This window comes from Microcaecilia unicolor, chromosome 10, assembly GCF_901765095.1.
Source record: "Microcaecilia unicolor chromosome 10, aMicUni1.1, whole genome shotgun sequence".
NCBI lineage: Eukaryota > Metazoa > Chordata > Amphibia > Gymnophiona > Siphonopidae > Microcaecilia > Microcaecilia unicolor.
In genome coordinates this window covers 173,389,696-173,415,917 of record NC_044040.1, presented here as the reverse complement: position 1 = coordinate 173,415,917, position 26,222 = coordinate 173,389,696, and the positions used below count along the sequence as shown (strand labels likewise).

Below are 26,222 nucleotides of genomic sequence, written 5' to 3'. Positions count from 1 at the left end.
GCTTCCTTGTACTTTGTAAATGTATGTTACAAAGAGAAACTGCAACAGGCAGGATATTTCAGATATTATAAAGGCAGGTCTTACAGTTCAAGTATTTTCCAGTATAAATTGATATTGAAGCTGTTGCAATTTGAGAAATTTATACTCTTATCTTTTGGAATGAATGGTCTTGAGTGTTTGCGTTAGGTCTTTTGCTATCGAATAATGGTGTTCTTTTCATTTTGAGATATATATATATATATATATATATATATATATATATATATATATATATATATATATATATATATATATATATATATATATATATATATATATGTATATGTCTTTGTTTTATTTTTATTAACCACCTAGATCTGACAAAGCTTGATAGTATAAAAGGTGTTTAAAAAAAAAATAAAGATACTGATATAAAAAAAGCTTGCAAATATTTTAGCCACAGCCAGTGAAGGTCTAACAGCTGCTATGAATAACAACTTACAATACAAAAACAAATTTCATCTTATAGATTCCCTCAAATTTAGACACATCTGCTACATCATCAGGTGCCCCAAGTCAGGTTTGCTAACCAAGGATCTAGAATAGTGGTTCTCAGCCTGGTCCTTGAGATTCACTTACTCAGTCTGGGCTTAGTATATCTCATGTACATTCATCACAAGCATCCTGAAAATAAGGCTGGGCGAGTCTTGAGATCCAGACTGAGAACCATTACTCACATCAGTGGTTCTCAGTGCAGTTCAAGAGGCATATAAAACCAGTCTAGTTTTAAGGATAATATATATCTATCATATATACACAACTATGTATGAATACAAAATTACACCAATAAAAAATCTTTATTATATTCTGCCAACAGTTTACATAATCATAATAATAATCATAGCATATATCCACTCTTACTCATACTCCCCATTCTCAACTATACAATGGCACTCATCAATACACCATACATCTATGATACCTAAAATCATAAATACTGGATAATACAGTTTGTCTCATATACCTCTGGATTATCACCCCAATTTCAAGTCCAATTATACATATAATGGTCCTCTACTTGCTGAAAGCCGGACCCTTGGGTGAAATTCTCAAGTGCTGGCACAGTCACAAAGGCTGTACAATCCGTGTTCCAATAGTTATATCACTCAGTCCAAATCCAGATCTTGACTTCAGTACTTGACTAACTCCAATTCTTGCCAAGGAACTCCATACTTTCAGCTAACAGCCTTGAATTCCCAGAGTCACCAGAGAGTGTGGACAAACTCGTTTAACTGCTCCATATATTCCTGAATCCAACTGTCTCTGAACCAAAGCTACCACTGTAGCATACAGCTCCCGTCTCACCCACACCCTACAAGAGTCGTGTTTCACATAGAATTGGAGTTAGTCAAGTACTGAAGTCAAGATCTGGATTTGGACTGGGTGATACAACTATTGGAACACAGATTGTACAGCCTTTGTGACTGCCAGCATTTGAGAATTTCACCCAAGTGTCCTGCTTTCAGCAAATAGAGGACTGTTATAGGCATAATTGGACTTGAAATTGGGGTGATAATCCAGAGGTGTATGGGACAAACTGTATTATCCAGTATTTATGATTTTAGTTATGATAGATGTATGATGTATTGATGAGTGGCATTGTGTACTTGAGAATGGGGAGTATGAGTAAGAGTGGATATATGCTATGATTATTATTATGATTATGTAAACTGCTGGCAGAATATAATAAAGTTTTTTTTTATTGGTGGAATTTTGTATTCATAGTTGCACATATAATATATATGTGATGATTATGCAACTATTTTAGCAGGAGGTAACCCAGGTATTGATAATGTGTAATAAATATGTATGAGACAGATTTGCCTATACCAGGTCTTGAATGTATACAGATCGATCTTGTGCAAATCAATTATGGATATCTTGAAAATCAAACCAGATACAATGTGGCCCCACTATGTGTTATTCGCCCTACAGCATCTGAACTGTTCTATCACTCAAAAGAGTTTTCCCTGACCTTTAAAAATAAAAATGTATAATGCTCTATACTAGTGGCTCCCAATTTACAATACCATCACAGGATGACTGCACACTGCAAGCAAGAAAAAAAAATCCTACCCCCTACCAGGTACTTTGAGGGTAATTTTTGCCATCTGAAAGCAGCAGAATAAGCAGTAACAATGGTGTGGGTTCAAAGTAGGCATGGCTGGGAGTGTAGCATGAGCAAAATCCAGAGACAGCATCAGATGTGGTGCCAGCTCCAGCAGTTTTAGCAGCATTGTGGTACTACAGGCCAGAAGTACTGCAAGTGCCTGGGCCAGGACTGATGTGGCTGTGTGGTCTGAAAGCAGCAGGAACTGTGGAGGCAGGAAGCAGAAGTAGCAACGCTGATAACACTGGCACCAGCCCACAAGAACACAGTTTGGGTAGGGGGAACTCTCCTCTCCTAAATGCAATAGACACAGGCTGAAGTAACAGCAGAAGTGGAGGTATGGCTAAAGTGTGGTTCATCAGAAGTGTGTGGTGTGCTGCTTCTGCAACCTCTCCTATTCACATAGTTCTTATTTCAAAGTGGAAGCATAGCTGTGGAAGGAGAAGAGGCGGCAGGACCAACAGCACTGTCCATAGTCCGCATTGCTGGTTACACAAAGAAGGGATATAGAATGATCCAGAAATGGAGGAACATGAGTGATGGGTAGAATAAAAAGGATGGGCAGCCCAAAATATTTTCGTTTCATTTCTCATAAACATAATATCCACAGTGTTTACAGTTTGGATAGTGTTAATTTTCATTTTGTTGGATAATTATCAATAAGAGTGCACACTAGTATTGGTAAATTAAACACACACACATACATATATACAAGTTGTGGGTTTTTTTTCCTATTCATTTAACAACAATAAAAGCCTCACCCAAACAAAAATGTGAGGGTAACTATAAATGGTGTGAAAACTGGGGCATATCAGTTAAAGAACTAATGTCTGCTACAATGGTCCAGGTTCATTGAACTTCGCTAATGAAGTCAGCCCGCATTTACAGGCCTTCATTTATGTGCTCTTTTAATATCATAAATCTATGCACCCAATTTTAGTATTAAAAGTCTCAATGCTCAATAAATATCAATTAATATGTGTACTTGTAATGTCACTCTTAATTACAGTCTGCACCGTCTAATGCACAATGGCAACATTTACTTAAAGAAACAGGGCAACACAATTAGTACAATAATGTCCTGAGTGCTATAAATTCCATTGGTTCAACAGAGTCCCTGTTCCGATTAGTACCTCTTCATGAATCATTGTATAGAATGTAGCAGAGTAAGTTGCCACTTCCCAAAGTGAGCTGAACTCGCTTGACAAAAATAACACAGCCGCAGGAAAACTGCAAGAGCGTCTCTGTTAGACAATGTAATGGCGTGATGTCAGAATTTAATAACTGATGTGTGTGATAACCTTGAACCAACACTGGATGTTCTTGTGTGTCTTTCTGGAGGGGGGGGGGGGGGGGGGACACATAATTTAATGCACCTCCTACAAAAACTTACATCATTTAACTCCCCTGATAAGAGATGCCAAGGCACTGTCTCATATTCTAACCCAAGTAACTGATTAGCATACATCGCCAGAGAATTGCTCACACAACTTATGACCATAGACTCCTCTGCAATTATACAAGAGAAATGGAGAGTTAATACAAGTGAAAACTGAATTGGGTCCAGTGTGCTATGAGATAGATTAATCCACAGAACGCTCTATGACAGATGTGGATACAAAGGTTAAGTGGAAGAGCAACAGAAATTGCACTGTTCAATCAATAAAATGATAGCGGGGATGGGACGACTTCCCTATGAAGAAAGACTAAGGAGGCTAGGGCTATTCAGCTTGGAGAAGAGACGGCTGAGGGGAGACATGATAGAGGTATATAAAATAATGAGTGGAGTGGAACAGGTGGATGTAAAGCGTCTGTTCACGCTTTCCAAAAATACTAGGACTAGGGGGCATGCGATTAAACTATAGTGTAGTAAATTTAAAACAAATCGGAGAAAATTTTCTTCACCCAACGTGTAATTAAACTCTGGAATTCATTGCCTGAAAATGTGGTGAAGGCGGTTAGCTTAGCAGAGTTTAAAAAGGGGTTGGACGGTTTCCTAAAGGACAAATCCATAAACCGCTACTAAACGGACTTGGAAAAATCCAAAATCCCAGGAATAACATGTATAGAATGTTTGTACGTTTGGGAAGCTTGCCAGGTGCCCTTGGCCTGGATTGGCCGCTGTCGTGGACAAGATGCTGGGCTCGATGGACCCTTAGTCTTTTCCCAGTATGGCATTACTTATGTACTTAAGTCCTAAGGATAGGGCCAGCAACCTATGATATAATGTAAGGGATCCATTTTCACTGCAACATTCCCTAATAACAATATTTATTTTCTCTGTGCATCTGATTTGAATGATAAAGGTTATCCTCGTGGAAGCTAAAACAGTAAGAAGCCCACCAAATCAGCAGATGAATTCAAGTCTCTCTGTTCTGTACTTTACAGCTGTACTCGGAATAGCCTTTAGCAGAATCCGATACCATTCAAATCCTTAATTTGTTGACTTTACTGGATCATCACTACAGAAAGGGTTTCTAAAGAAATTGCCTAATTCTATGATTAGTTCTAGGCAAGCAGTCACATTGACAAAGATTGCTTCCATAGCACAGGGGATGCGATACAGAGGGGAATAAAATGACTAAGGGTGACTTTTATGTATTAGATTACACTTACATTATAGAGTAGGGGTGAAAAGAATGAAAAAAAAAGGACCTTGTACTTTGAACTGTTTATGATCTTCCTTGAACCCCTTTTAGGCGCTAACTGTAATAAAAATGCCAGAATTAATAGCCTAAACCAGGGGTAGGCAACTCCGGTCCTCGAGAGCTGCAGGCAAATCAGGTTTTCAGGATATCCACAATGAATATGCATGAGATAAATCTGCATACCATGGAGGCAGTGCTTGCAGATCTATCTCCTGCATATTCATTGTGAATATCCTGAAAACCTGACCTGCGGCTATCGAGGACCGGAGTTGCCTACCCCTGGCCTAAACGATACCCTGAAGCAAATATAGGGCAACAATTTATGAGAGAATATATTCCTTGAAGCCAGAATGGTTGACTGCACTGGCAGGATAATCCAGAAGTATTTCTCAAATCTAACTTTTGCATAGTTTTAAGCTGTTAATTACTGCATAAAAGGTCTGAACATTTTTAGCTTATAGCCATGTAGCTGAAAAATATTTCCTGTTCTACTCCATGGGACGTTTCTGTCTGTGCCCAAGCTCGCTTCAGGACAGCTACGTTACATTTTGACAGGTGCGTCACCCTGTCACACTTCATGCAGTGAAAACTACAGGCAATGTTTCTCTTAACTGACGTAGTACAGCGAGGGAGCAGCCAAGAGTTCCTGGGACTTGTTTTTCTACCAGGGTCCTTAACATTTTCTGATGTAAGAGGATAAACTTTAATCTTGAAAGCTTGAATAGGGGATATAAAAGCAACCAGACTATACACCCAACCTCTTAAATAAGTACATATTTACAAAGAACTTTGAAATCATGTTTGGAAGATAATGTAAATACAAAATATTGTGTAACTCAGCAAAATGACATCCTGAGAAAATTAAAGAGTCATGAGATTATTGTGGATTATGAATTGGTTATTGGACAAACAGAAGGTAGGGGTTAAATGGCCATTTTTCGAGGGCCACGGGGATCGGTAGTTGCAGCGGTATTATTTAACATATTTCTAAATTATATGAAAAATCGGACCAAGCGAGGTGATTAAATTTGCATATGACAGAAAACTATTGAAAGTTGTTAAAACACATGCAAACTGTGAAGAATTACAGGAAGACAGGGCATCCAAATGGCAGATGGAAACTGAATGTGAACAAATGCAAAGTGATACGCATTGGGAAGAATAATTCGAACCACAGCTACCTGATGCTACGGTCCATCTTGGGGGTCAGCACCCAAGAAAAAGACCAAGGCATCATTGTAGACAATACGCTGAACTCTTCCGCCCAGTGTTCGGCGGTGGCAGCAGTAAACAAAAACCAAACAGGATGCTAGGAATTATTAAGAAAGGAATAGTAAAGACCAATAATACTATAATGCTGCTATTGATCCATGGCACAACCTCACCTTGAGTATTACATTCAGTTCTGATCACCATACCTCAAAAAAGAGGTAGCAGAAATAGAAAAATTCAAAGAGCAATGGGAGGCGGGGCTGGTGGTTGGGAGGCGGGGATAGTGCTGGGCAGACTTATACAGTCTGTGCCAGAGCCGGTGGTTGGGAGGCGGGGATAGTGCTGGGCAGACTTATACGGTCTGTGCCAGAGCTGGTGGTGGGAGGCGGGGATAGTGCTGGGCAGATTTATACGGTCTGTGCCCTGAAGAGGACAGGTACAAATCAAAGTAGGGTATACACAAATAAAAGTAGCACATAAAGGGGATGGAACTCCTCTCATATGAGGAAAGGCTAAAGAGGTTAGGGCTCTTCGGCTTGGAAGAACGATGGCTGGGGTGGGGGGGGGGGGGGGAGATGTGATTAGGTCTACAAAATCCTGAATGATGTAAAATGAGCTGAAGTAAAACGATTTTTTATTCTTTCAAAAAGTACAAAGACTCAATGAAATTACATGGAGATACTTTTAAAAATAAAAAGGAAATATTTTTTAACTCAATGAATAGTTAAGCTCTGGAACTCGTTGCCAGAAGATGTGCTAACAACGGTTAGCGTATCTGGGATTAAAAAAAGTTTGGACAAGTTCATGGAGGAAAAGCCCATAGTCTGTTATTGAGATGGATATGAGGGAAGCCACTGCTTGCCCTGGGATTGGTAGCATGGAATAGTGCTACTAACTGGGTTTCTGCCAGGTACTTGTGACCTGGATTGGCCACTGTTGGAAACAGGATACTGGGCTAAATGGACCATTAGTCTGACCCAGTATGGCTATTCTTATGTTAAAATTGTCTTTTTCATCCATTATTTCCAAATTTAATCAGCCCATCCATAGCACACACACTCACCTCTACAATCCCCTCTGTCCTTGGTCCATGCTTCCTTGATGTCAGATTACTATCTCTGTCTTCTCCAGTAGACTGGTCCATGCATCCACCACCCTTTCTGTAAAGGAGTAGGCAAACTGAGGTGCAAGCCAAATGTGGCACAATGGGTTATGGTTTTTAGCCCACTAATGTTCCAAATTTGCACAGAATCTGACCTACTGTTATTGATTTCCTAGCTGCCGTGGTGACATCTCCCAAAGGCCTAAAATGCTTACTTTTGATAACATATTGAAGCTTGCATCATCAAGAGGACATGTAGGACCTTAGATGACATCAGTGCCAGGACAGCTGAGGTAAAGGACTACCAAGTGTCACACAGGAGGAGACAGGGAAACTCGCTGCTGCCAAACGTTTTGGGCTTATTGAGGCTTAGGAGGGGATTCGTCCTTCCCACTCCTAAGACTGCCACTTGCAGTACACACCAGTTGTTTCTCAATTTGGCCCTTCCAAAATGTTGCCTAAGACCATAAGCGCTCTCTTTCTCTCTCTAATGTCCATAAAACTAATTTTTTTATATTTATAATCTATATATATAAAAATGTGTATGCACTGCCTGTGGAAAAAAAATTATATATATATATATATATATATATATAAAAAAGAAGTGCATATGCTGGGAGGTCCCTCTGAAGAATCACTGCTCATTTTTAACCTTCATTACAATACAAGAGCATTCATATATTAGGCAATTAATTTTATGCTAGATCCAATGTGTATTACAACACTAAGAAACCAGTCAATCACTGGAATGATACAATTACTACTCTAGATTAGTGTTTCCCCAAGTCTGGTCCTGGAGTACCCCTTACCAGTCAGGTTTTCAGCATATCCACATGAAAGATTTGCATAAAATGAAGGCAGTTCATATTCACTGTGGATATTATGAAAACCTGATTGGTAAGGGGTACTCCAGGACTGGACTTGGGGAAACACTGATCTAAATCAGTAAACATAACATTTTTATTTCTTTAATGTTTCATGGCTTTAAAAAAAATAATTGGGCCTGATATTCAGCCACTGGCATTAAACCGGGATATTCAATGCCAGGTCATAGCCTGCGACCAGCACTGAATATCCAGGGGGGTATTTTGGCTGCAAAAAAGTTAAATCAGGTATGCTGATATTCAGTACTAACCAGTTAACATTTTAACAGTCAAAGATAGGCAATTTAAATAGGTCTAATTTGACCGCTCACCATAGCCGGTTCAGCGCTATCTGCTAACCAGTATGTCACACAATATAGCCAGTTAGGTGTTATCTCCCGCTGAATATCTACAGTTAGGCACTATTTAACCAGCGAAGAGCTGTTCTTGACTGGTTAAATAGTTTTAAATATATATTTTTTTTTTTGGGGGGGGGGGGGGGGGGATCGTTCACATTTTCCCATGTCTCTTTTGCTTGCCCTTCTGCAAGATCGTTAATGAAAAGTTGCAAACAGCCACATATTTCAGTTGCTAATTTACAGCTAGCCATCAGTACTAGATATTTGCCATCCAGAAACACACAACTCATATAACCTCCCCATCATAGTTTGTGCTGTGAATTGTGTATTAAACCCTTCTCCTCTGTTTCAATGAGGTTATGCTCCCTCCACACTGCTGAGCTCAGACAATAAACTTCTGCTTGACTCCAGTCACTGAGATTATGTTGTTTCAGGTGGTAGAAATAGGGAGATCAGAAAATCTGCAATAAGCAGCTCGTTACTTGCCTATTTGTTAATCCAGTTCTGCTCCCTATGGACTTGTTTTCTTGATAAACTTTTGGGAGACCAGTTACAGGAATCCACAAACTGATTTTAAAATATGAGAGAGGACAGCTTGAATGAGCAATTCATAACCAGCAGAGTTAATTACTTGAAAAATAAAATAAAATTCACAAATCCCGCCACCACCACATTTAGTATACTAGAGCTTCCCAGAATCAGCCTTGTACCTCACAGCCAGTTAAGTTTTCAGGAAACTCACAGTGAATATGCATGAAATCAAGTTAACATACATTTTAGATATAAAATTATCTCTTGCCTTTTCATCGTGAGTATCTTGAAAATACAACCGTGTTGTGGGGTCCACTGGACAGATTTAGGAAGTACTAACATTTTATCTATTAGATTGTAAGCTCTTTGAGCAGGGACTGTCTTTCTTCTATGTTTGTGCAGCGCTGCGTACGCCTTGTAGCGCTATAAAAATGCTAAATAGTAGTAGTATACACCTGCTGTTGGGAAACACATAAGAGCCAACAGTCTTCATAAAGGATGATATAGATACCATTATTTTCATAAAAGGGGATAAATCATGTGGTTGAATGAGGCACTTATATTTATCACAGTACAGACTAGTAATTTTCATAGCAAATTTATAAACACAAAGGTAATCACTAGCAGAACTTAACATTCTATATGAACAGCCATCCAAACTTAATGGAAATGGGACTTGATATACCGCCTTTCTGAGGTTTTTGCAACTACATTCAAAGCGGTTTACCTATATTCAAGTACTTTCTTTGTACCGGGGGCAGTGGAGGGTTAAGTGATTTGCCCAGAGTCACAAGGAGCTGCAGTGGGAATTGAACTCAGCTCCCCAGGATCAAAGTCCACTGCACTAACCACTAGGCTACTCCTCTAAGGAACTAATCATTATAGTAAATGACCCTCTATGTTCTAACCGTGTGCAGGGCCTAATGGAACAAAAAGGGGTACTATGGAGAGAGGAATGACCCACTAAACTATGCCGCAAAGCAGGATCTAAGCCTAAATTAAGAACACTGGGTCAGAACAATGGTCCATCTAGCCCAGTATCCTGTTTTCCAAACAGTGACCAAGCCAGGTACCTGGCAGAAACCCAAGTAGCAGCAACATTCCATGTTACCAATCCTGGGGCAAGAAGTTGCTCCCCTTGTCCGTCTCAATAGCAAACTATGGACTTTTCCTCCAGGAATTTATGTAAACCTTTTTAAAACCCAGATACACTAACCACTGTTACTACATCCTCCAGCAAAGAGTTCCCGAGCTTAACTATTGTCACATCTGTGGCCATGACCACCCTCAGACTTACCTTATTTCTGGGGGTCAGCTTCTAAGCTGGCTTCTGCCTATCCTTTCTGGAGTAGTTTTCCTTCTGTGTGCTGGCTGCTTCCAGCATGGCTCTAATTACTCCACTCTACTGCACCTGGGGGTGCTGCCTTGAGTTAGCTCTACCTCTGTCTCCAGCCTGGCTCTGTTTGCTCCTCTGTGCAGCACCTAGGTATTCTAAGTCTATGTTCTGTGTGCGCTCTGCCTGCTCCTCTCACCCGCTGGTGGCCAGAGCCAGTGGCTGCCATAGTTTGTCTTGCTGTTCCTACCCGTTCCAGACTTTAGCCCTGTTCGGTCCGGTTCTCCCAGGCTGCCGGACATGTCTCTCTTGTTTGTGCCTGGACAGCCTCCATAGTTGCTTACTGATGGCTGCAGCTGCTCCTCAGGTGTTGAAGGGCTTTATTAATCACTTAGAGACTGCAGCCTTTGCCTTGTCTAAGGTCCCTGGTATGTTAGAGTGCTCTGTGCACTGCTACCTTGTCCAGTTCAGTGTGAGTTTCTAGCTTGTTACTAGTAGCTTGGGCATAGCTTTGCTTGTTAGCTTGTGTACAGCTTTACTAATTCTCCTGTGTTTTGCTTAGTGTGAGTTTCTAGCTTGTGACTAGTTTGCTTGGGCATAGCTTTCTTGTTAGCTTGTGTACAGCTTTACTAGTTTTCTTGTGTTTAGCTTTCTGGTTTTCCCGTGTGTATTTTCCTTTGCTTCTGGAGCCTCAGCCCTAGTCCTGTCCGCTGCCAGTACTCCTTGATACTGGAGCTCCAGCCATAGTCTTGCTACTTGACCTGACCATTGCCTGAATCTTGACTACCCTCTGCCTGAACCCCGATACTACTGCCTGAACCCAGATATTCTCTGCCTGTGGCCAGACCTATTGCCGGAACCCGGACATTCCCTGCCTGTCTGCCTTGCGTTCGCCTAGGTGCCTGGGGGCACTTCTGTATCCTGATTCCTGTGGTTCCTGCTTGCAAGTTCCAGTTCCGGTTTTCCTGTAAGCTCTGCCGGCTGCCTGAACCTGAGGGCTCAACCCTCGGGGAACGGTGGCTAAGCGTAGGTGAAGCCTAGGTCCAGTGTGTTCCTGTCCAGCGGGTTCCGGTCCTGTGTGTTCCAGTCCAGTGGGCTCCACTCCAGTGTGTACCAGTCCACTGTGCACCCGTCCGGTGCGTTCCAGTCCTGTGTATTCCAGTGCAGAACTCCAGTCCGGGGTTCCAGTCCAGCCTTGCCTCGTCTCTGCTTTGAAGGTGACCTTGCCTGCCACTGTCGCTCCACAGTAGTGGTCCAAGGGCTCACAACCCAGTGTTCTAGGGAAGAAGCCTGACAACTATTCGTTGAGTGAAAAAATACTTCCTCTTATTTGTTTTAAAAGTATTTCCATGTAACTCCCTTGAATCTCCTAATCTTTGTACTTTTGGAACGAGTAAAAGAAAACCCAATTTATTTCTACTCGTTCTACACCACTCAGGCTTTGTAGACTGTCTCTTTTCCAAGCTGAAAAGCCCTACCCTCTTTAGCCTTTCCTCATACGAGAGGATTTCTATCCGCTTTATCATTTTGTCACTCTTCTTTGAACTTTTTCTAATGCCGGCGACCAAAACGGAACACAATAGTTGCAGTCGCACCATAGAGTGATACAAAGGCATTATAGTATTTTTGGTCTTATTCACCATCTCTTTCCTAATAATTCCTAGCATCCTGTTTGCTTTTTTGGCTGCTGCAGCCAAACACTGAGCAGAAGATTTCAGCATATTATCTACAACCTAGATCTTTTTCTTGAGTGCAGACCCTCAAGGTGGAACCCTAGCATCAGGTAATTAGGATTCAGATTATTCTTTCCAATGTGCATCACCTTGCATTTGTCCATATTAAATTTCACCTGCTATTTGGATGCCCAGTCTTCCAATTTCCCAAGGTCTTCCTGCAATATTTCACAGTCTACACGTGTTTTAACAACCTTGAATAGTTTTGTATCATCTGCAAATTTGATTACCTCACTTGTCATTCCGATTTTTATATCATTTATAAACTGGTAAAAAAAGCCCGTTTCTGTGAGGAATGAAATGGACGCTAGCAAGGTTTACCTGCGGCAGCGTCGGGAGGGCGCAGGACGGCAGCATCAGAAACGTGCAGGTGGGTAGGTTTTATTTTGGAGGGTGGCAGCTTTGGGGTCCCGGCGGATCGTTCTATTGCCTCCATTGTCCGTTTTGATTGCCCACAGCGAATGCCTGAAGGACCTTGATATGCTTCAGCTTTGGAATCACGGCTGTTATACCTACCACGACCTTTGTTGTCACCAAAAATGCTTTGGTAATAAAGTGCGAGCGGACGGGTTGAAATGTCGAAGGGCTGTACCGTATGGCTTCCTCTTTCCTTTCAGGCGGCAGTTAAGGAACGGCCGGGAGAGAGGCCCCTTTTCTGAGTAAATCCCTCCAGTTCCTGTCCCTCGTTCTCATTAGGTCGGTGCGGCGGCAGCGGGGTGGAGCAGCTGCGTGTTGTCCAATTACTTAAAATAGGGTAAAAGTAAAATATTCCACTGGATTTTCAGTCTGTGTGTATCGGAAGGACTCGGTGTTTGTCGCTGTGCGTGGGGGGGGGGGGGGGTGGAGGCCCTGCGCAGGTCGCTGTTTCTCACTGTGCGTGGGGGGGGGAGCGTCGGAGGGTGGTGGACATGGCGATTGGCTGAGTGTCATAGCCCCACCCGCCACGTCATCAAGTTGTGACGCGAGGGCGGGGCACTCATGTGATCTTGCAACTACAAATTTACATTTAGAATGTTGGGGTTGTGAATTATGTGTGGATGGGGAGGGGCTATGAGTGAGAGTGAGTGGTGCTGACAGCCTAGAAGACTACAGGGCTTCAGTGTTTCCCTGCCACACAGTGAGGTTCAGAACGTTGGTGAGAATTATTTATATAGATATGTCCAGTTCTAGTCACCGTATCTCTCAAGATTAAACATTTTATAGTCTAAAGGGATAATATAAACTACTTCCTATCTCAAGACGAGTAAACAGGACTATACACAGTGGAGAGTAGAGCGGTTAGCTCTAACATCACAGTTTAGCTGATTACACTTGGAGAACTGCTGAGGAAAAAAGGTAGGGATTGAGAGATCTGCTGTTGGGAGCATAAGTTGGGAAACAGCACAAGGATGGGTTGCGTATCCTTGCATCTCTAAAACTGTGATTATGTCCACTTCTGTCCAAATATCCTGATTGTGAAGAACCAGGTCATCCTGAAAGATGGCTGCAGGTTGACTTTTAGTTAGGAAACAGGTGGCACAACTGGAGGAGGTGAGGCAGAGAAGCATCCATAACAATGAAAACTGTACTAACAAAATACTTCTTGCACCATCTAAGATCTCCACCAGAGGTAAGATGAAACAGAACATGAGATCAAAGCCAGTAGAACTGTCACTTCAGGATAACCACAGTATATGAAATCAAGTTACTTTTATTCACCCTCAGGGTTCAAAATTACACTGTATACTGGTTCCTTGAGGAACCAGTAGGCAGCCCTTAAGGGTGAAAAACTATCCCATGATAAGAAACAACCAAAACTTGTAACTCCAGAAGTAGGAGCAGCAACCACTGTGCCTAGGAAGTGAAGAGCAGTGTTATAGAGACTCCCTTCGGAGGGGTATGAAGTACCTATCTCCTGACCAGACATGTCACTTTGGGAGGTGTGCTCTATGCCAACTACTAAAAAATGAGCCATTACAGAAAGACAGCAGGATTTTCCACCATCCTATTAATGGATACTGCTCATCTATGTTGGCACAAACAATACTGCTAGCTCTCTGGAAGTGTGAAGCAGAGAGATGCACAGATGTGTTCTCAATCCTATCAGTAAAGAGTAAAGGCAAAGGCAGATAAACTTACACTCTGGACATCAATGCATAGCTATGTGGATGGTGTTGATGGAAGCATTTCAGCTTCCTAGACTATGGCATAGTTTTCTCAAAGGCTAAGTAGAGCTGGTGTCCACCTACTGAAGAGGATAAGTATCTTTCAGATAAACTTGCTAACCTAATGAAGAGGCCTTTAAACTACATCAATGGCGATGGATAGACAAAGCGCTTAAGTAAAACAAATCACCTGTTGTCCCTTTATGTCATTTCTACACATCTGAAAAGCTATGTATACTAATGTCCAAAGTGTGGTCAAAAACTCGATCTAGACACTAATGGAAGAGGACAACGGATTCATGGGCAGTTATGGAGAACCATGCCTGGAATATAGTTACACTGGGCTATAATCTAATCAGGGAGGAGTGGCACTAATTTATATACAAAAGAAAACAGACTGATTTAATTGGAAAAAGAGTCACAAAATTGCAATGAAAGGGGAAGTGCTATTGTTAATTTACTTCAATCTCCCTCTACAACAGTGGTCTTCACTAATTTTTAGGTCAGGACCACTTTGAATCCAACTGAGCTGAAGAGCTGCTAAATATCTTCCAATGCAAGGTCAGATATTAATGTCTTTTTTTTAAAACATAGTTTGGTCTATTTTCAACTTTTAGCGGTTTTATTATGTTTTTTGATGTTCTGGTGTATATTTTTAAGACTTCATTCTTTACTTTTCATTTGCTTATGTGTAATTACATTTATTTATATGCAACTTATAGACTCCTAAGGCAGGTGCCCAGAGCGCTGAAATAGAGCTGCTGTCTCGAGTCTTTTTGATGTACCTTCAATAAACACATTTGGACCGATATGTTGCTTTAGTGGTTTCTGGAAGTGCCTACTCTTCACCTTATCCTTGGTTTGCCATGCAACAATAGTAGGGCTTTGTGTACCTCCACCTAATGTAGCTGTTCGACCAACAGCAGTCTTCAAACTTTTTATTGAGCATATCCTCAGGGAGGTGGGCATTTCCAAATACATTCTCATATATTGAGAAATGCCATCTCCTTCAAGCATGCAGCTCTTCCCCTCATCCACGTCCCTCTTTCTGTCACAAACTTGGCTAGAGAGGCAGAGAGTAACAGAGATAAAAGTTAGAATGATGAGGGCCTCCCCAGAGGTCTCCAGGGGCTGACATTGGCCCACAGGCCTTGCATTGAAGAACACACTGCTCTACAAGGAGAATTCTTGAAGAAGATTGGAATGGAACAACACAGGATGGGGTAATACTAAACCTAGACCTGGTACTGTCACAGTGATCACCAGATGGTATGGTTCAGTATTAAGGCACAAGCAGCAATTGGTTTATTCAAAACTGAGAAACCTAGATTTCAGGAAAAGTAACTTCACTGAAATAGGGGATGATGCCCAGAAAATGGGCACAAATAAGAATAGAAGTGTGGCAGACTTTGAAAGATTTTCAGACACCTGTTTATGAGGAGCTAGCTAAGGTAAAAGAAGATAAAGTAATGGTGCCAGATGGATAACTCTGAAGGTACTGAAATAAATTAGGACATTTTGGTGGTCCCACTGTCTAACCTTTTAAATATGTCTTTAAGCCACAAGACAGTGAGGATAATGGCAGATAGAGTTGTCAGTAGCACTAAAAAAAAAAAAAAAAAAAAAAAAGGGGTAATGTACCATACCACACATAGCAGAAGAATAGGAAGGTGAAGAGGATGAGCGTGAGAGACCATGAAGGGCAGTGAGGTACTTTTAAAGGGAGGGAAAGGGGGGTACAATATTTAACAAGGTGATCAAACAAGAACAACATATGAGCAATAACTATTGGAATTCATGGTACAGTTTAATGTTCAAAGTTGTAGACTGTTTCTTTATTCGCACAAGGAAATGTTAAAGGCAATAAAGATTAAGGGGGGATGGGGTGGGGGGGAATGTAATAAAATAAAATTTGATGATAGCAGCATAGGATTACTGCATATACTTTTGACAAAGTTCAGACCTGTCAGGTACTTAAGCAAATACACGTGTTTATATGTGAAACCATCAATAAAATTGTGGGAATATAAAAGGCTTTGTAAGGGCATGGGGAGAAAACTGTAACAAAACTTTGATGATAGCAGTTTATGACTAATGTACATAAGAACGTTATGTTATTTAAACAGTCATAGGTTGACTCTTATAGATATGTTACTCTGTTGAATCATCAATAAAAACCGTTGAAACATAAATGCGTCTTTAAGCAGCAACAATCTCAGAGTACTGAACATGGACTATTGTGGCTCCTCTTCACAAAAGCATGAGGAGTTTGGGAACAATAGGCTGATTCATTTACTTGCCACTAGGGTCTGCTAAACAATGAAATGCATGAGCCGAGGTTTGGCAGGGGGAATCTGATCAATTTCTTTGATTAGGTGTCCACACTGAGCAGGACAGCATGTTGGATATGCTGTACTGTATTTAAATTTCATCAAAACCTAACACAGTTCCTCACAGGAGTCTTGTAAAGTGAGCACTCTTGATATGGGCCCTGAAATGGAAATGGTTGAAAGGTAAACAAGAAAACGGTAGCAGTAAATGGAGTCCTGGTCCTTGGTCTGGCTCTCTATATGTTTGCAAACAATACTATAGAAGGGCTCTAGTGCCATGGGGTCCCCATACCCAAAGGTTGGAAACCTGTAGGCTAGAGTATTCAATATTCCTCTCAGCCCAAATTCAACAAATAAAAGAAGGGTATGCGGTACAATTTTCATTACTTCACAATAGTATAATACTAGACAAAAGGGCAAAATAATGTTTTTAAGCAAGGAAAATTGTACTCAGATTCTTCATTTGGATAAACTGAGGCCCCATAATTAAATGTTCATCATCCCTGTAAATATGGTTTACCATTAGTTTCTTTACATAATGTTTTCACTAATTTCCAGGCTTCTGTGAAATGAAATAAGAGGTTTTGAAAGCACCAAGTTCTATATATGATGGGGAAAGCATTTTAAATTTTTTATGCTCAGGTGCAGACAGCAGCTATGATCTTGTTCTAGGCAACGGTTCCTATAGGTCACTCAGCATTACTTACACTAATCTGCTCAAACGACCTGCATCACATGCCTTCATACGATTCTAGATGTCTCTCAATTATATAATCTCTTATTTAAAGTATCCTGAAATAAGTGAGCTCATACTAAATTTATCCACAAGAAAGGAACCCCTCAGGACAACTGGTAGCTGTCAAAATACTGGTCTCTCAACATAGCACAGGCTGGATACTACGTATGGGACCAACATTTCTGTCCCTGAACAGTTCTGAAAGTTAACAGCAGACCTTTAATAAAATCAGTAGTACTGGCATGTAGAAACATATATGAGTAGTTGGATATACACAGGCAAAGCAAAATGTCAACTTGCCTGAAAAAACAATTGGACAAAAGCCCACCTTTTGATGCTGCTTTTAACTCCTAACACTTACTCACTTGTTCAGTACCCTTATTTCATCATCCCCACCTTAGTAATTCTCTTATCTGTCCTGTTTGTCTGACCTAATAAGATTGTAAGCTCTGTCGAGCAGGAACTGTCTTTCATGTTCAAGTGTACAGCGCTGCGTACGTCTAGTAGCGCTATAGAAATGCTAAGTAGTAGTAGTAGTAGTACAATTCCAAATGCTTGATCTCTAAAGACAGACATTCATTTCATGCAGGATACATAGGTTGGGGGCAGCAGATGCTGAAGTTATAGAAAAACAAATCTGAATCTGGTCTGATATCTAATTATGCTCTCCATTTCAATTTTCACATGATTATTCAAGATAATTGGCACCATAAATTAAGATACATTGTTAACAACTAAAATTGCTGCCACACAGGATTTGTAAGTTGATGAAATCACCAAGGCCCTGTGGAACAGAATTAATATAAAGAGGGGCATTTTCGATATGACTAAGTCCGACTTTGGACATTCTGCAAAAACATCAAAATCTAAATAGGGAAGAAGGTCATTTTGAAAAGAAAAAGGTCCATCTTTTTTTCTGGGTCCGTTTCGAAAAAAAAGTCCAAGTGCAAAACGCACAAAATCAAGTCATTGGGATGTAGGAGGAGCCAGCATTTTTAGTAAACTGGTCTTCCTGACACCCCAGGACAGCAATAGGGCACCCTAGGGGGCACTGCTCCCAGGTACACATCTCACCACTGCTCCCCTGTGTGCTGAGCCCCCCAAAACCCACTACTCCCAACTGTACACCACTATCATAGCCATTACAGGTGAAGGGGCACCTATATTTGGGTACAGTGGGTTTCTGGTGAGTTTTGGAGGGCTCACAGTTTCCTCCACAAGTGTAACAGGTAGTGGGAGGTAGGAGCCTGGGTCCACCTGTCTGCAGTGCACTGCACCCAACACTAGACTACTCCAGGGACCTGCAAGCTGTTCTAATGGACCTGAGTATAACATCTGAGGTTGGCAAGTAATGTTGTTCATCACATTTTCGAGGGGTGGGAGGCCAGGCCATCTTGATTCCCTCCAGTGGTCATCTGGTTATTTAGGACAACTTTTTGTGCCTTATTTGAATAAAAACAGGTCTAGCTCAAAATGTCTAAGTGTTAGTCCTGGACAGTTTTGTTTTGTTCTATTATGGCTGAAAAACATCTAAGTCTTAGGAACGCCCAAGTTCTACCCTGAACATGCCCCTAGGACTCCCCCTTGAGATTTGGACGCACTTCTGGAGGACTTCAGAGAAAAATGTCTAAAAATAGGTTTAGAAAATACTGATTTGGACATTTTTGTAAGAAAAACGTCCAAATGCAGACTTATGCCACTTTTTGGACGTTTTTTCCCTTTTGAAAATAAGCCCAAAAGTCACTCAGCACATTAAGAGTATTAATAATAATATCAGATTAAACTAATAAACAAACCACTTTCAAATGAAAGTTTCAACTGCAAGATAAGAAAACTTATAACCTTAGATTGAATCAATTTACTTTGTCTTATAGATTATTTACATCCTATAAAATGCAGTTTGCAATCACCACCTCATTATTTAATTTGAATGAATGCACCAAGACTGCTGGATCCAAATCTGAGAATTCTCTCAACTGGACAGTTAACTACAATACTGTACAAAATGTATGTATAACATCTTAAATAGATCTCACTGTCATTCATTATGAGCTATGTATCAAATCCATGCTTTATCCTGTTGAAAGTACCACCAAAAGCCCTTGTTCAAATCCTAGTGAACAGCATGATGCTATTGAAAAAAAAATGTGAATCAAGTAGTCTAAACCATAAACTATTTATTTTCTTGCAAAAAGTGCACCATAAAGATGACAGGTTAACATCTACACACAACTGTTTTGACAGACAGTGTTCTTGCTTGTTGTACTCAACCCTTGAAACAGAATGCAAGTTAATTTAAAAGTTTAGACCCTTCATCATTTAGTAAGCATTTCTTAGCCACATTAAGTCGCAGGCAGCTTATGCATGCTGATGGATATTTACTGTTCATCAGTATCTCCCAACTGTTCACACCAGCGTAGCTAGAGGTTATATTGTGGAGGGATTCTGAAGCACTTTCCAGTCACATTAATGCTACTGATATACTGTTTCACATTGCCACAGTAACTCCATAGGTTTATGCTTCCCCTTCCCCTTGGATATAAAGTACATAGATCACGCTTTCTTTGCGCTACTACACTCCTTGGTAGGATGCATGTGGTACAAGTACCACTTGTTTCATTTGCCTATTCTCTGGACCACCCAGTCCTGCTGACAAAGTGGGCAACGATTGTTCTGTTTCACCCAAAGGACATGCAGCAATTGTGGAAAGAATGATTACACTCTCCCCAGACCACTGTAAAAGAAGAGAAAATGTACAGTTAGTTTCATTTGCCATAATTTATATTACCCAGTTAAGAGTACATACAAACTTAAAAAGCCAGCTTATATCCTTCAAGCACTAAAGTGGTACAGTGATTAGGATATGGAAATAAATAAAATAAAAATCTCTGGGGCCAATCCATGCCAACTGACTACACATTTTTTCACCATGGGTCTCCAGCACCTCCCTGCCCCAAACACACCACACAAAGTTTCTGAACTTTTTTTTCTGATCTTCCAGCTCCCCCTTCACGGTCCCCTCCGGCTAATGCCTGGGATATGCCCCCCCCAAAAAAAACCTCTAGTCAATCTGCCACTCATCTTTGCAATAGTCCACCAGAAGCACTAAGCAATTCCAATCATGTTGGTCAATTTAGTCTTTACTAGATATACTAGAAACAATATGAGTGGAGGAGTGACCTAGTGGTTAGGGTGGTGGACTTTGGTCCTGGGGAACTGAGTTCGATTCCCACTTCAGGCAGAGGCAGCTCCTTGTGACTCTGGGCAAGTCACTTAACCCTCCATTCCCCATGTAAGCTGCATGAGCCTGCCATGAGTGGGAAAGTGTGAGGTACAAATGTAACAAAAAAAAAAAAAAACTATATGCAATACGACCTATACAATGAGCCAACAAAGTGGTCTATTAAAAAAAGACAATATGATTTCTTCAAATCTGCATATAGTATTTGGAGTTTTGAAGCTCCTATCACACTGTCACTATACTTTAATGTTCAGTTCAGTGAGTACAGTTTTATTATATGCAAAACGTTTCTTACTGCAAAATAATGTTGTGCAAGAGAAAATATTTGCTTTTTAAAAGAAAAAAAAAAAAGGCAGTAAATGAAACATACCAACACAATCTTCTTGTTTGTTCTCTGCTTGACATCGAAGACAGGCATCTAGAAATATATATAAAACAAAATAAGCAGCCAAATCTCTATCTGGGAAGTTTGCAAACAACTGACTTTACACCCCACACCATGCCCTGCAATACAGGACTCCAGCCATAGACAACTTCCTCGTCTCTATCCCTAGGGGTAGCCTCACACAGATGGTGATGTAAATATGGCTAAGGGAACAATGATTTCTGAGAATGTATCCATCAACAGGTTTGGCACTGTACACAATTCTCTCATCTCAGGGATTCCTTTTCCATCCTCAAACCTTTGCCCTCTAGTGGTCAAGGTAGTAAGAAGCCTCTTTATGTTCTCAAGTCACTCAGGGGATAGGGATGGGACTTAACATACTGCCTTTCTGTGGTTACAATCAAAGCGGTTGGTACTTATTTTGTACCTGGGGCAATGGAGGGTTAAGTGACTTGCCCAGAGTCACAAGGAGCTGCAGCTGGAATCAAACCCAGTTCCCCAGGTTCTCAGGTCACTCCACTAACCACTAAGCTACTCCTCCAAAAGCAATCGTGGGATTATGCAGGTAGTATGCGTCAAGAATTGCAGAGGACTTGTTCATGGGTGTTAACTCAGGTGGAAGACAAGGCTGCCTGTTGTATTAAAATGTATGCTGATGGGCTAATTTAGGTTATCTTGTGCAATTCAGAGTATGCTGTTCACTTTGACACGGGCAAAACGTGAGAATTGTTTTCCAATAGGCTCCAAAGTGGTGTAGGTGGTTTTGTGGAGAGGATTCTTTTCAATCTTTCACATTTAACTACCAGTTTTGCAAGCGGAAAGAAGCCCCTGCAAGTTTTAAAGGCAGATGGAAAGTAAACATCTGCATGTATTGGAACACACATCGGCGCTTGATCTTCTGCACCTAAATATGAGCCTTGCAAAACTTTTATGTGTAAGCAGTTTTTGCAAGGCATATTTAGGCACAGAGGAACAAACTCTAATGTGTGTTGACACTTTCAGTTTTTGTTTGCACATGTGCACAGCCATGCTTACTGGAAAACCTTGTGCGCATTCATCCAGCATACTCCGCCCGCACAAAGTTTACATGCAATTAGCTTCCTGCAAGCTGCAGTATTATGTTCGCTGTAGAAGCCACGTGTTTAGACATCTGTGTGCAGCTCTACCATGAGCCTCTGTTCATCGCCCCCTCAATGGGCCAGTTCCATATACTGCAAAGATGGACTAGCACATTCTTTTCATGATGCTCCTAGCCTTGTACATTTGAAAATAATTTTCTAACCCAGGACTGCCATGCAGAGGTGAAGGGGTTAACCACTAGGCCCTTTTACAAAGGCATAAGCTCTACAGTACTACCGTGTTTCCCCGAAAATAAGACACTGTCTTATATTAATTTTTGCCCCCCAAAATGCGCTAGGTCTTACTTTCAGGGGCTGTCTTATTTTTCGGGGAAACATCAGGGTTGGCCCACCCGCCCTCCGTCGCTCCCGGAACTAACCTTAAACGCCTCCTTTCACCTTCGCAGCAAGCAGCAGCAGGGCAGGCCACTCCTTCCTTCCGTGTCCCACCCTCGTGATGTAATGTCCGCGAGGGCGGGGCATGGAAGGAAGAAGAGGTCTGCCCTGCTGCTGCTTGCTGCAAAGGTGAAAGGAGGCGTTTAAGGTTAGTTCCGGGAGTGACGGAGGGGGGTGGAGGGGGGGGGCCCGGCGACCTCGGTGGGGGGGGGCGGCCTTGTCTGGCTCTCGGCGGCCCTGCTTTAAAACAAAAATTTGCTAGGTCTTACTTTCGGGGGAGGCCTTATATCTACCAATTCAGGAAAACCTCTACTAGGTCTTATTTTCGGGGGATGTCTTACTTTCGGGGAAACAGGGTACCACCTCTTACACTCTTAATTACAAAGTAGTATCGCCAACAAAGTTACAGTCACAGGCAAAAGAACCTAGAGACAGTCTAATGTGATTTCCCACAGGTCAGCCAAAAGCTGCTTTTGGCATTCAGTAACACTGGCTGAGGTATGAAAGCAAAGGATGCCTGGGATTACTTTTATACCAGCAACTTCACATGGGGTAAAAACATTTTCAAGCTGGCATATGATCTCAAAGGCGGCAGTAGTTGAAGGCTGCAAGGAAAGAGAAAATGCCATCTTCCAAATTCATTCCCTATGAATTTAATCTTTTCGTAACCCTGACTAGTAAGAATACAAACATAGTAACATAGTAAGTGACGGCAAATACCTGACTGGTCCATCCAGTCTGCCCAGTCACATTAATTATCAATTCAAGATTTAAATCAATAATGAACATGATATTATTTACTTGATCATGGTCTTTCTTCGGTGTTTCTGGGACATAGACCATAGAAGTCCGCCCAGCTGTGTCCTAATGTTCCAACTAGTGGAGTTGCTGTTAAAGCCCACTCCAGCCTATTCAAATCCGTCTTGTCATTTGAGGGACAAAGACTGTAAAAGTCTGCTTGGCACTGTCCTCATGTTACAAATCACTGGCGTTTCCATCGAAGCACTCTCCAGCCCACCCTAAACTAGATCGCCATATGTGGGACTCAGACCATACAACCAAACCCAGCACCGGCCTTAGCTGATGCAACCAGAGTCGCCATCTAAGCACCACTTCACAAACAGATATGCAATCCTTTAAGCTTTTTTTATATCATTTATTTTCTAATTAGAGAGACTTCATCACATACAGCTTTTTTCCCCCATCACCTCCTTCAGTAGGTCATTCCAGGCATTCACACCCTATCCGTGAAAAAGAATTCTCCGAAATTACTCCCAAGTCTACCACCCCTCAATCTCAATTCAAGTCCTCTAGTTTTACCACTTTCCCTTCTCTGGAAAATATTTGTTTCTATATTAATACCTTTCAAGTATTTAAATGTCTGTATCATATCTCCCTGTTCCTCCTCTCCTCTAGGGTATACATATTAAGGTCTTCCAGTCTCTTCTCATGTCTTTTGGCACAAGCCCCATATCATTCTTGCCGCCTTCTTCTGGACCGCCACTTCAAGTCTGTTAGCGAGACATGGCCTCCAAAACTAAACACAATACTCCAGGTGGGGGCCTCACCAATGACTTGTACAGGGTCAACAACACCTCCTTTCTTCTACTGATTACACCACTCTCTCTATACAGCCTAGCATCTTGTCACACTATTTCGTCACCTTCAGGTCCTCAGATACTATCACTCCAAGATCCCTCTCCCTGTCTGTACATATCAGCCTCTCATCTTCCAACTTCTGCAGATCTTTTATCATGTTTTCCACTCCCTCTGGAGTTTCCACTCTGTTACAAGTCTTAGTATGGTCACTGCATGGGCAATCCTCAGCTAGGGGACATGTGCTAGGGCCCCCTTCTGAGCCATGTAATTTCAAGCCATGAAGCTGACCTTTACATGTCACATTTGAGTGGTGATTAAAAGTCCTTCCCGACCCCATTCATTGTAGGCCAAATTAATGTTGCCTCTGTAGTATACCCAGTCAACCTGGACAGCAGAAACATTTACTCAAAGATCACCGTAATAGATGGCAAATAAGACCAGTATGGTCCATCTAGTCTGCCCAGCAAGGAGTCATGACCTCTATTTGATCTTCCACTAGAAGCCTTAGCTACTGCGAGCTGCTTGGGTTGCTCAACTCATTGTTCGATGGCCAAGTCTACCATATCAGTGGTGTTCCACAGAATGTACATAATCCTAGAAGATGCAGTGAACATCAGAGGTCTGCCTAAAAAAGTAGTATTTTTAAGAGGACCTCCTTAAAAATTTTTACCAACCTCTTCACATAATACTTTTCAACAGTCCCACTGAAGATAAAGCTAAAAACATCTCTACACCAAAACCCACACTCCATTTTAATACCAAAGACTGTAAAACTCCCCATTGAAAGGTGTTTACTGGCAAGATACTGGAGACTTGTAGTTTCAGCATAGTACAAACATAGACCAGATCACATACTCTATCAGAAATAAAGTATCTGTTCATAGGTGAACTGTTCTTCAGGATTTAAGTCTAATGTACAGATGTTGACAGCTAACAGTGCCCTGACTAGATATTATTTTAAATCATTGGTTGGGGGGGGGGGGGGGCACATTGCAAAAAAAGTGTTTATAAAAATAGATGTGATTTACTCTAGAAAGCTCTAAAAAAAACTTGCTACAATAAAAAAAGTGAGGTTTCAGGAGGCAATGCTGTAAGCAGCCCTGGCTGTCCGGCCATGCCCCCTTCCTGGAAGTGCCACGCTGTTGAAATATATCACGATATTACAACAGTGCTGACATCAATGCTGCAGAACCGCAGCGACCAGAAACCAAAACCAGTGTGCTACTCTAGACCTCACAGTTCAACATACTCACTTTAGAATTAGACGACTCTGGCTAATTTAAAACTCTTCCCTCCAGAAAGCTGACATGCAAAACTAAAACCCAACCTTACTGAGCGTTTAATGCCGGGGTGGGGGAGGGGCTGGGTGAGAAGTCCACTCCGAGGCCAGGCAAAGTAGAGGCCAAAGCTCGCTCCCCTAGTCTTCGCCAGGAGCGTTCTCGCATCCCGGACAAATTCCGCTTGCATTTCTGCGCAATGGCACCATCCCCAGGGCAAAGGAGAAAGGCCCACAGGCCTCGGCAGATCCCCACACTTTCCCAGCGCCTCTTACCCATCACCTGCACCCGGCAGATGGCGCAGGTGTCACACTCCACGTCCCAGCTCCACATGGCCACGGCGTTCCACTTCTTCAGAGAGAACATCTTGTCGACGCCCCCGGCTTTGGCGCTAGAAGAGCCAGCAAAAACGTGAGACGAAGGAAGTCTCGGCTCGTCTCCCTCATCCATATCTGCCATGGCGGGCGGGCTCCGGGGGAGCGCGACGGTCTTACGTCACACTGCAGGCGCAACCAATCAGAGGACAGGAAAATAGGGCTGCGCTATGTGGCGCTAGCCTGCAGAGGGAGCCCGCGGATGGGTCTCGGACTTGGTACTCTTCAGGCTGGGCAGGTCATGCAAATACGCTGACCTTAGATATCACAGACAGAAATTTACTGCATGGAATAAAAAAACGAACAAAAATGGTCTGTCTTGTAAACAAAAAAAAAAACAACCTGTCGGCGTTGACTTTGAAGTCATTGAGGATAAACATAATTTATTAAGGCTTTTCATCTGTATCTTTGTGGAAAGAGCCTTAAATGTCGCAGTGCATGAAGGGTGAACCTCGGCATTATAAGTCCAGCAGGGCATCAAATAACAGCAGTAAAAGGTTTGTCAGCGAACGGAAAGCAAGATTGTTAATACAAATTTGGAAGGATCATTAATTTGTTTTCTGAGTTGACAATTCTATTTGCACATTGTTTTAACAGTACAGCTTACGGGAGCCATCCATAATAACAGTTCATGAATTTTTTTTTATAGCTTACCAAATTTTGAACTGGATGTGCTATGCGTTTTCCCCAAG

At 41.8% G+C, this 26,222-nt stretch overlaps 1 protein-coding gene across 1 annotated transcript; it reads right to left on the bottom strand.

The window, feature by feature from the left end:
* Positions 1 to 19,298: 19,298 nt before the first annotated feature.
* RNF7 (ring finger protein 7) lies at positions 19,299 to 25,644 on the bottom strand. Its single transcript, XM_030216129.1, is given in 4 exon segments — positions 19,299 to 19,830; positions 19,833 to 19,874; positions 20,752 to 20,799; positions 25,432 to 25,644. Coding segments are annotated over 4 exon segments (348 nt in total). The 5' UTR covers positions 25,616 to 25,644; the 3' UTR covers positions 19,299 to 19,756.
* Positions 25,645 to 26,222: the final 578 nt, after the last annotated feature.